Source organism: Acromyrmex echinatior, chromosome 17 (assembly GCF_024713525.1).
Source record: "Acromyrmex echinatior isolate Ae372 chromosome 17, ASM2471352v2, whole genome shotgun sequence".
Classification (NCBI taxonomy): domain Eukaryota; kingdom Metazoa; phylum Arthropoda; class Insecta; order Hymenoptera; family Formicidae; genus Acromyrmex; species Acromyrmex echinatior.
In genome coordinates, this window is record NC_141868.1 from 4,542,640 (window position 1) to 4,555,457 (window position 12,818).

At 33.2% G+C, this 12,818-nt stretch overlaps 1 protein-coding gene across 3 annotated transcripts in view; it reads right to left on the minus strand.

Moving 5' to 3' along the window:
- LOC147906865 (uncharacterized) overlaps positions 1-12,550 on the minus strand; it is a 35,405-nt gene extending 22,855 nt beyond the window's left edge. The window contains exons 1-2 of one of the 3 annotated variants that reach the window (XM_087415221.1): positions 12,044-12,547; positions 3,399-3,560 (exon numbers count right to left, since the gene is read on the minus strand). In XM_087415221.1, the coding sequence (XP_087271347.1) occupies positions 3,399-3,400 (2 nt within the window). In that variant the 5' untranslated portion in view covers positions 3,401-3,560; positions 12,044-12,547. Of the gene's footprint in view, positions 1-3,398; positions 3,561-12,043 lie in introns of all 3 variants that reach the window. The other 2 variants (XM_087415220.1, XM_087415222.1) reach the window with 2 other exon arrangements.
- Between the last annotated feature and the right edge of the window lie 268 nt (positions 12,551-12,818).

Consider the following 12,818-nt stretch of genomic DNA (forward strand, 5'->3'; position numbering starts at 1 on the left):
TTAAATGTAAAAGTGGTAATTGTTAAGTTTAGCCTTTATACCTCCGATGTTGATTAAGTTCATTCGATGCATATTTGCACGAAATGAACGAATTTGATAAATAAAGTATCGCTTTGCCCCATAATGGATATATTAATCATTGCAGTGAAGACTATTCAGGTTAGGAGATCTGTTACATCGATGACATAGATAATCATGAAAACATGTAAGTGAGGTAATAAGACGTGACAAAATTGTAAACGATCCTTCATGGAAATCAATCGCTGAAAATCGCTGCAATCACTAAAATCTTTATCAGTTGATCCATTTCAATATAATTTAGTTGAAATAGATCAATTGATAGAGATTTTAGCGATTTCAGCGATTTATTTTCACCAAAAATATTTCCAAGCGATTTTATTTCCAGCGACATTAATATATTCATAATACATACATAATATATTCAAAACAATTGTACAAAAATATAACACATTGAAACGTTTACACAACAAAAATGTAACTATTATATAACAATCCATAACATCAATATATATAGCAAATACTGTATAACTGTTACATAGTCTTTGTTATTCATCTGAGTGTGAAATTATAACTAATAAGAATGCAACATGTTGCATCCTAGTTATATAACCTGTTATATTCGGATTTATAAAATGTTACATTATATACAACTGCATTTACTGAGTTAAAATTCAAAATATTGATTTTTGAATAGCAACTCCATTGCTTTGTGTTCGGTCACCCTTATCATTTATGGCGTCTAGTCACATCGCCCGATAAAGAATCGATCAATCCACGAGATGTCGATTGTTAAGCGACGCATGCGTCGCGCGTAATCAATCCGGTACACTCAGATTATCATAGTCGCTTTGATTGTCTCGACAGCATGTGTCTCGCCTCGCGCTGAATAGTTTTTTATCGCGCTACCTCACCGTTGAGATCCTTTCCGCATTTACTGTGAAACACGTTCGCCCGCATTTGAGGTCTGTTTAAATAAAGTTTGAAAGCAAGGAAAATCTCATTTTTCTCGACAAGTGCCCTCGAAGCAATTATACCGCGAGAACGCTTGGAACGGTGATCGCATGGCCGTGCCATCACAAATTCATCCTGCACGTAGCAAGATCGCCAACACTTCGTTTGAGCTGAAATCACTCGAATTGAATCTAATTGACCATAAAATATAGATTTTCGTGAGTTTGGACAAAATTTGGAGGAGACCGAAAACACTTACAGGCCCTCCATTTTATAAAAAATATGTAGGCACAATGAATAATTTTGTTAAACAAACAAGTATATATTTTCTTTATACCTGACTCATGTCATTATTCTATAAAAGTATAGGATATTACGATTATTAAAAAATTAATGGTATATGAGATATTTAATGTGTCATGTCAATTATATGTGCCAGAGAAACCTATTAGGTGTACAACTTTGCTTCCGCCGTTTTTTTTCCGAAATTCAAGGCTTTATTGTAAAAAACTGGTTATATATTTATTCAAAGTATTGTCCATCGCTGGCCACTACTTTCTCCCATCTTTCAGGCAGCGTACGAATCCCGCGTCGAAAAAACTGTTCATCTTTTGAGGCGATCCACGAATCGATCCAATTTTTTACTTCTTCATAAGACCGGAAATGATGGTCAGCCAGACCGTGTACCATTGATAGAAACAAGTGATAGTCAGAGGGAGCAACGTCTGGAGAATACGGCGGATGGAGTAGGATTTCCCATTTCAACATTTCCAAGTATGTCTTGACCACTTTCGCAACATGGGGGGGTTGAGCATTGTCATGCTGCAAAATCACTTTATCGTGTCTCTCGTTGTATTGCGGCCGTTTGTCTTTCAATGCTCAAACGCATCAATTGCGTTCGATACTGATCGTCTGTGATTGTTTCAGTCGGTTTTAACAGCTCATAATACACTACGCCGAGCTTATCCCACTAAATACAGAGCATGAATATTCGATTGGCCGTCAATGTGGAAGCATGGCAGGGAACTCCCCATGATTTTCTGCGCTTGGGGTTATCGTAATGAACCCATTTTTCGTCCCCAGTCACAATGCGATGCAGAAATCCCTTCCGTCTTTGCCTTTCAAGCAACTGTTCACAAGCAAACAAATGCCATTCAACATCTCTCGGCTTCAATTACGTACGGCATCCAATTTCCTTGCTTTTGAATCCCCATGACTTTGAGGTGTTTTGAAATGGCTTATTGAGTCTCAATGATCGTGCCAATTCTTCTTGATTTTGACACGAGTCTTGATCAAGTAATGCCTCCAATTCTGCATCTTCGAAAACCTTCTGTCTTCCACCGCTATGCCGGTCTTTGACGTCAAAATCACCGTTCTTGAACGTTGAAACCACTTACGATCTTTTACTAATAGCGGTCTCACCAATAGTATTTGAGAGCATTCGATGAGCCTCAGCCGCAGATTTCTTCATATTAAAGCAGAAAATTAAAACCTCCCGCAAATGACGAGAATTTGGCTCGTAAACTGACATTTTCAATCGAGAATAACTTTATGATGCAGACACAAATCGACTAATGTTTCTATAGGGTTATGTTGACAGATGCCCAAGTTTATTGTGACGTCTATGATCTATTTATTTCGACCACTTACTGCTAAAGCCATCTATAGGAAAACGGCGGAAGCAAAGTTGTACACTTAATATAATATCTCTTAAATTATTGATTTTTTATATTTCTAACTTAATACTTTTACATGTAGAATGATTATAGAAAAATCGTATTACGTAAAATGTCATATAATTCCATTTTAAAAAGAGCAAATATAAACATAATGTCTTTTTCATTGCGTCTCTCATCGTATCTCTATCTAGAAAAGAATAACGAGATCACATTAGGCTCCTCTCAAAGCAATTATACTTTCATAGAAAAAAATTTTTTTATATTACTTGAAATATGATGTGAAAGTTAGATTGAGACATTCTATATATGTATATATATATATATATATATATATATATACATATACAGGGTTGGCCATATTCGACGGAAAGATCTGGCAACACTGTAACTAATGATTAAATGATTTTTAAAATGAACAGCAAAAAATGTGTTTTTTTCCCATGATTGAAAAAAAAACATCTTTCCGTCGAATATGGCCAACCTGTATATATATATATATATATATATATATATATATATATATATATATACATATACAGGGTTGGCCATATTCGACGGAAAGATCTGGCAACACTGTAACTAATGATTAAATGATTTTTAAAATGAACATCAAAAAATGTGTTTTTTTCCCATGATTGAAAAAAAACATCTTTCCGTCGAATATGGCCAACCCTGTATATATATATATATATATATATATACATGCGCATACAAGTGCGTACAGTAATTCTATTAAATAATTATTACATTATAATCCATATATATTTATTATGATCCTTAGCTCCTGTTATCCGCTGATACACAAAGATGGATCTGTTTTGTCTTCTGTAGTCTGTACTACTTTCAAACAGATCAGAATATAATACACGTAAACGTTCATTGATTCGATGAAATCTGGAGCTTATGCATCTAAATTAAAAAAAAATTAATCATATCTTTTATTAACATTATAATATACTTGTATGCATTATATATAAACATATTAACGCTAATTGCGTTAATAAATAATTATAAGTCGGACTAAATTAGAATTTTATTATTTATTTGTTATGTTTCAATATAATATTTTATACATATATGAGGAATAGAATTTCAAAATGAATTTTATTCAAAATTTATAATTCAGTTTCATTCATTTTAAACTATAATTCGTTTTCGATAACGAAACGAGATAACGAAAAAGAAATTCACCAAAAAACTACGCGTCTTACAGAAAATAATAATTTACCAATCACTAAGCTAAGACATCTTAAACGAAATTGCTAAACAATTACTAAAAACAAATGCATTTTGTTAAGGTTTGTTAGTTTTCACATTTTAGGGATAAAAAAATATCAATTATTTTTGCTTTTTTTGAAATTTGAATTATAGTCTCAAAAATACCCACAAAAATGTTTTTTGGGAGAAACGAAAATTGTCCAAGATATACGAGATAAAATAATATGATGTGTGAGGCCTCTTGATCGATTCAAACAGCGCGCACCAATTGCTATAATCACTGCTCACCATCATTTATATTCAACCTTTTGAAACTATTCTGGAACATTTCTCTCCAAAAGAGCAAGTCTCTTTTGTTCTCTTCTGAGCTAACTTCTGAGCTCTCTTGTTCTAACTTTCTAATGGAAAACGGAGAGGTATACGTGTAAAATATTTTAAAACTTTATACATGTTTTTCCCGAAACATATGTTTTCGAATATGCTGATCATGATTCTAAAAAAACCATTAGTCCGACTGACTTCTACTTTTATGTATACTTCTACTTATACTTAGAGAACATATCGCCCATACTAGAATTAATAATCTACGTAAATTTTTTTATTTTTTTGAAGGTCGAATAAAAGGAAAAATATGAGAAAAATTCGAATTATTTTTTTAAACTGTTGCCATTTTGATAATATGCATATGATATTAATTATTCTAGTTCGGGCGAGAATTACAAGTCCATTCATTATAAGAAAAAGCTTTACTTTTGCTATCAGACCAACAATATGATCTGTATCACCGTTTGACCGTATTGGTGCAGGCCTAATTTCAACGCCATCATATTACTATTGTGTAAAAAATTAATACTACAAAAAATATATTTTTTTATATGTATATTCTATGCATTTTCTAGACTTATATTAGTTTTTGACTATTCCTAAATTTTTATTTATTAAAAAAATTCTCAAAGAATGCCTCCAAAATCGACTCTCAAATGTAAAAACCCCTTTTTTGTTAAAGCATCTTTGGTTAAAGGACCATGTCATTTTTCGTTTTGACAGTCTCTTTTCAGATATCCCGCACAATATCCGGAAAATTCGTTATCCGGATAATTGGATATACAAAAAGAATTTAACGACAGAATATCCGATATCTGCACTTAACATATTATGGAGAGCATCCTTAAATAATAATATAAATAATTTTATATTAATATCCAGTACTACAGTACACGTTCAGTCACTGGTACATTATCTTAAAACAATCATTTTTATACGAAAAGTGTAAATTTCCAATTTCAATCACTTTTTGCAAATACCTAATGTTTCCTGATTAAAACGCGCAAAAATTGTTGAAAATCTATAACAGTAAATTGCAAACATCATACCACGTCATTTCGTCATATTCCAATTTGAAATTATGAAGTTACATTGCTCATGCTTGTAGACATTAATCAAAGGCGAATCACGGGGACGTTTGGGATGAACGTAAAAATATCACAACAGAACAAATTTTATACATTTGCGCCTCCGGAGCTGTTCAAATATTTACATGCACACTGCGAGCACAAATATGAAACTGTTATATGGAACGTGTTGTCAAGATCATGGTCATTGATGGCTTCCAATTTTTATATGTTACCAAAGGTCTTTATGTGTTTTATACTGTACACATTTTAACGCACAATGTCAATAAAAATAGTTTAAATATATATACACTATAAAATATGTATACACATGTATAATACTAACCCAAGAATAGCTGCAGAAATCAATGTATTTAAAATAATGATGTTTGACGGATAATTCCACAGATATGCATTATACATTGAAAAATAAAAATCAGTCAAATTTATGTCATAATTACGAACAAAGAAAATAATAAAATTAGAATATGCTATCTGATGAAAAACGTATACAATCCATATGATTATCATTCGAATTATTAAGTTACGTAGCCTTTGGTATTCCTTTGGCACTCCGAGTGCTACCAACGTGTCGTCTACTATAGTGAGCTCATGTAAGCACATTTTCAATTCCTTTAAAAAAATCATATTGATCGTTTATGCGACACAGAAAAGAATTTTTATAATTTTATATTTGAGTAAAAATTGTTATTGCAATGGGTACGGGACATGTGACATAAAGAGTTATATTATAATAATGTAAGCATTAAAGTTGATCCAAAATTTTTTTTTAATTTAAATTAGTTTATTGCTTTATGAAATAGTGTACAGAGCAATAGACATAAACATAAAATATGATACAATAGACTAAAGTAACTTGCAAGTTAGTTAGGCGTCAGCAAAATTGTTGTTGCAAATCCTACCAGCAACAAAAAATAAGAATTAACAAGGGACACTATAGGCAACTGAGAAATTCAAAAAATTCTGAAACTTTGTGTACAAGTAAAGTAGTTCATCCATAACACAAAACTATTTTTTATTCGTGCGGAATTATTAAGAGTACTATACTTTAGGAGAGTACTCCAATAAAAAATTTTTTAAAATTATTTATTTATTTTATATCCCCATCTCTATTTAAAGAATGTTTTTAATTTTTAACGCACATTAAACAACATTTGACGCTGAAAACAACAATGTATATTATAGTTTTGTTCCGAAAAACCATTTTTCACATATGAACAAAAACACCTATGTATACATGTTCCGTAGGTATTCGTCTCATATCACGTTGGCTATGCTAGATAGCATAAATAGCAAAAACCATATAATATAATCCATATAATCCATCAACTCAGTATCAGTATAGTAGGAACTATTAAAATATAATATAAACTTTTCTATAACAACAACAACAATAGCAGTAATAGTAATAATAACAGTGTCAATGTTAAAATCATTCAAATATTTTTATACTATACATAAAGGAATGTATAAAATACTTCAGACGATTAAAAAAGTATGAATAAAGAAATTGTTATTCTTATAAAATATCGTTTATTTAATTTTTTTGGCTTTTGATAGAGCAGCCAGTTACAACGTACTTGAAAAAGAAAAAATATTATTATATATCAACAGTAATTCCGCACGAACAAAAAATTGTCAACGGACTTACTACTCTATTTACACACAATGTTTCAGAATTTTCTGAATTTTTGAGTTGCCTAATCTTCTTTGTAAGACAGCGAGGCAATAAGCGGTGATGCAATATTTAAAATCATACACACACACACATACACACACACACGCGCGCGCGCGCGTAAGCATTTCACACATACCAGTTACATCAGTCTTTCTTTGTATAATTATGGTATAAGGGATAACATGGTGTGCTCAGTTTGTAAGCGTCTCTCTCTAAATCTCCGTCTTTTTCTAAGAGTATCGCTTAAGAGACAAAGCTTCTTTTTTTGTTTGATGACATATCATAATGCATCTTAGGTTCTCTTTCTATAAAAAGAGAAATCTACAGTGTCTTAAATAAGGAAAGTTCAATTTTACAATGCGAAATAGTATGCATATTCGATTCTTGCATTTAAGCCTGTCTTAAGCCTGTCTTAAGCACAATCTTAAGATGTCTTAAATCAATCCGAAGACTATATTATCATCTTAAGACATTATTCAAGACAGCTTTAAAATAAATACAGACTATGAATACCGCCTCATGTTACGTTTTACAGTTGGTAGCCTTTGCCTTTAACGCGACATCCATAGAAATCCTGGCGGAAAAATTTCCATATCAAAGTAGGCCCAAAAAGTATGCCTTTCTACTTCTACGAATGTGGCGTAGAAATCGTATTGTTAAACAAAGAAATAACTACGCCAAGCTACGCAAAAAATGTAAAATGTCGTACTTGGACCTAATTAGGCATAGAAAGTACGCCAAAGTACACGCAACTAATGATCATTACATCTTGAACTACGCCGAACGCTTCTAAACTGATTTTCATTTTTTCGTAAATATTAGAGAAAGTATGCCATTCTACTTCTTTCTACGCAGAATCACACTCTACAATTGAATAGTTTGGGCACAGAAATAACTATGTCTACCTACGCCAAGCTAAGCGGTTGCGCGAAAAAATTGTTTCCTGATACGTATTTCTATGCAAAAGTACAATACTTAATTTTTCCGTTTGTAACAAATAAGTCATTCTACGCCATTTTACAAGGAATTATGTGCTTACTCATCCGTAAGCATTATGCATCTCCGCTGACAGAAGGTCATGGTGGAGATGCATGAGTTCGTAAATAAGAATCACTTGAGAAAGTATATAAGGAATGCAGCATTTTGCATGTGAAGTGAGCCCTCAAAGTTGGACTTTAATATTAAAGAACCTACGCTATGATGGAATTCTAATTCCATCATGATAGCAACGTAATAGAATCTTGAATTCATGCCAAATGTTCAAGATAACATCATGTCACTTTAAACAGTACAGTATAAATGTACCTGAAACTATGCTTAAAATATTGTTTCGCGTAGGAAGGGGTTAAATTTTTTAGGCATAGGAGTAGAATTTTACGCCAAATTATTTTTATGGTTTATTCGATACTCAGATATAGATTTTAATGTAGTTAAGCCTTTACTTTCGAGCATAATTAGATGTATATTTTGGCGTAGTTTGCCATAATTTGGCATTATTTTGCATCGTGTAGCATGAATCGTTTACTTTGGCATAGGAGTAGAATTCTACACCAAATTATTTCCGTGTTCCAAACCGCGTATTTAGGAATAGTTTTTGGCGTAATTAGAAATAATTTTACTGTACTTTGGCATAGAAATTTTTCCCCCAGGGAAGAAACGGCGGAAATTTAGAGAGAGATGCTTGTAAACTGAGCTCACCATGTTATTCCTTCTACCATGCTCTCCTACAAGTATGGGTAACCGAGCGATTCCTGTTCGTGCAAATTTCTTTGAGTCTTTCGGTAATTATAAATTATACTACATTTTATTATTTTCTAAAATGAAGTTCCAATATTTATTCTAGAAAGTTGAAAGTATGTAAAAGTATAAATTTTTAGAGATTTTTAAAATCATTTTGTATAAAATTTTAATCATGGGTGAAAAAACAAATGGATTTTAGTGACCCGTATTTGTATGGATGAGGCACCAAATTGTAGCTTGTATGGTAAGACTTAAATACTGTGCGATGAAACACGAGGCAGCAGAACGGAAGGAGGACAAAGAGGGAGAGGTTTTTATTGATACAGGAAGAGAATTAAAATATTTGACTAAGGTATAGGAGAAAGCGTCACGGAATTTAATGAATAATAGGAATCGGGAAGGATAAATAATCTTGGTACTTAATAACAGGGGAGTTAAAAGTGGAATGAAGCTCAGAGTTCAACTGAAGAAGGCGTCGCAAATATAGAGGAGCAAGGAAAAATAAACAGCACAGATGGAGAATAAAGCATTGCCACATCCTAACACAGCTAGATCTCTGGTAATACACACACACACACACACACACACACACACACACACACACACACACACACACACACACATATATATATATACAGGATAGCATGAATATACGGCCCCACTCGTTCCGAGCAAGTAGAATGGACTAAACTGAATAGAAAAGTCATCTATTATTTTGTAATAATTAAAGAGATATTAACGTTTAAAGATAGCGAATATGCGTGTCCTCCCGACTTATTGTCGAAGGTACAGCCCACCGAGCGCACGGCACACGGACTGCGAAGAGCGGGCCTAGCAGGCGCGCCGCGCCATTCGAGCTTAGAAACTCGCGACGATAAGTCCCGCTTCTCGCGGTCCGCGCGTTCGGTGGGTCGTACCTTCGGCAATAATAGATCGGAAGGACGCACGTATTCGGCTACCTTTAAACGTTAATATCTTGTTAATTATTGCGAGCATTGCAAAATGGTAGAGGACTTTTCTATTCAGTTTAGTCCACTCTACCTGGGACGAGTGGGGCTGTATATTCATGCCACCCTGTATATATATATATATATATATATATATATATACAGGGTGTCCCATTTTAATTGCCCACTCCAAATATTTCGAAAACTACACATCCTAGAAGAAAAAGTTTTAGACAAAAGTTGTAGGGTTTCGAGGGGGGCATCCAACAGTGACCTTGACCATGACCGTTACCATGGCCGTCAAGGTCATTTCAAGATCAAGTCAAAATTTTCAAATGGAACGCCCCTTTTTTCACACCGCAATTGGAAAGAGGAAGAAATTTTACGTCCGAATATGACCTTGACCGTGACCTCAATGTCAAGATCATGTCAAGATGAAATCCAAACATCTTGAAAACTATGTGCTCTTGCAAAAATGTTCGACACCAAAGTTGTGAGGTTCGGCGGGGATTACTTAATGACCATGATCATGACCTTCAAGGTCATTTCAAGGAATTAGAAAGAGGAGGAAATTTTACGGGTCTGAATTTTGTGTGATCATAAAAGCAAACTCCCAATGAAGAAAACTAGTTATAAAGGACCATTTTATGAAAATTAACCCTTACTCCGTAACCCTCTGTTTCGGCACCTTAAATCTGTAAACCATGGTCTTTTAGATCCTGCCGCAAGTGCAAGAACAAGTGATTTTTCCATAGGTTTTTCCACTTTTTTCAAATAAGAAATGTATAAAAAAATTATTTTTCCCTAAATATTTAATTGGGATTTGTAGTTGAGTTTTAAGAAGCTCCATGAATTTCTGCAGATTTTTCAAAGCATTTTTACCGTTTAAAAAAGGCACAGGATCTAAAAGACCATGGTTTACAGATTTAAGGTGCCGAAACAGAGGGTTACGGAGTAAGGGTTAATTTTCATAAAATGGTCCTTTATAACTAGTTTTCTTCATTGGGAGTTTGCTTTTATGATCACACAAAATTCAGACCCGTAAAATTTCCTCCTCTTTCTAATTCCTTGAAATGACCTTGAAGGTCATGATCATGGTCATTAAGTAATCCCCGCCGAACCTCACAACTTTGGTGTCGAACATTTTTGCAAGAGCACATAGTTTTCAAGATGTTTGGATTTCATCTTGACATGATCTTGACATTGAGGTCACGGTCAAGGTCATATTCGGACGTAAAATTTCTTCCTCTTTCCAATTGCGGTGTGAAAAAAGGGGCGTTCCATTTGAAAATTTTGACTTCATCTTGAAATGACCTTGACGGCCATGGTAACGGTCATGGTCAAGGTCACTGTTGGATGCCCCCCTCGAAACCCTACAACTTTTGTCTGAAACTTTTTCTTCTAGGATGTGTAGTTTTCGAAATATTTGGAGTGGGCAATTAAAATGGGACACCCTATATATATATGATCGTATTTACAAACGCAATCAGAGAAGCGTAGGCAAAAATTTTGGATGCTGTAACGGTTAAGGAATTATTGATTAAGAGCCGGAACGTAGATAACATTGGCATAATCAAATAATGAAATAACGAGTAATTGAGAAGTGAGGAGTTTGAGAGCAAGAAAAGGACGAAGGAGATAAAAAAGATGTAGACGGGCGTAAACAGCCCAACATTTGACGGCCGCGTGTGATTCGAATGTCCATGAAGAATCAATCTAAACAACAAGAATCTTAGTAGAGGAGGAACGAGGAATTGAACGAAGTAAAGAGAAATATTGAAGGATTGAATATGGGATAATAATGTTGAGGAATTGACAATTAGCAAGGATGATTTAAAGAGATTTAGATGCAGCGAATTATTAGTAGACTATCTGACAATAGATCTTAAATCTTTATTTAAAGCGGAACAGACTGTTACAGTATTGAATGGTTGAAAACAATTACGTCGTCTGCGAACATGAAAATCTTGAAAGATAGAGAAATATTAGACAAATCAGAAATAAAAATATTAAAAAGTAAGGGTCCAAGAATGGTTGGTATCTGGGATAATTCCGAAAGAACTGCACGAGGAAACGAGAAAAAAGGAAAAGGGTTATATATGAGGACTTGCTGCGATTTGTAAGGAACGAGCAGATTAGCGAGTGGGCCGAATAAGATAAACTGCATAGCTTGAGTTTGACTAAAAGTAGATCATGATTGAAGGTATCAAAAGTCTTTTTTATAAAAACTTTTTATAATTTTGTATTTGCCTATAATTGTGAATTTAAAATCCATTTAATGCTCCCAATTAAAAATATTATTAAACAAAAATTAAGCAATATTAAAAAAGAATGTGGCGAAGGGAATAAAAAAGACTTAGTATTATTATATAAGAAAATTCATTTTAAAATTTTTACCTTAAAACGATAGAAGCTAATAACAATTGATGTAACAGTGGCCAATGGTATGAAATCTGTTGGGTATATTTCGAATCTCCGCAAATGTCTGATGCAATATGGATAGTAATAAAAGTACATAAGAAAGCCCCATTTGGTCAAAGCATACAGGCAAGAGAGATACGCCCTAGATTGTTGACGAGGATATTCGAACATGCCTAAGCTGAAGAATGAGCCAAAGATCAATAATGGTGTCAGCGCTCTTTCTAGCGTCTCTATCATAGTTTCTGAGTCGTCGGCTAATATTTTAATTGAATTAGTTCTTGCTGCACGAGACACAAACACATTTTAATATTTTTTATAACGTTTTTAGAAATAGTTTTTGCAGTTTCTCTAGGAACTTTGTGGGTACTACACTGTAAGATATGTACACTGGAGGATAACATATTTATATGCCGTTTAATCAGTAAATAATAGGATGGACATCTAGATTAGATTATCTTTCTTTTCGCGGAATTTTTATTTATAGATATGTAGATTGAGGCCATTAGATGTAGATCACTCTTGAAAAAAAAATTCATATTTTTATTCAGAAGGGTATCAAATTAATAAAATATTTAATAGTTATAATTGATCATAAAGATTACATTATGGACGATATTATTTTATTTCGGTATCGTTTTATACGTTTTAATTTTGATTAAATTAAGTAATGACAATTATTTACAATTAGATTCCATATACTAATTGAATCAGTTTACCAAATGCTTCTTGGATTTAATTTCAATTGAGCATG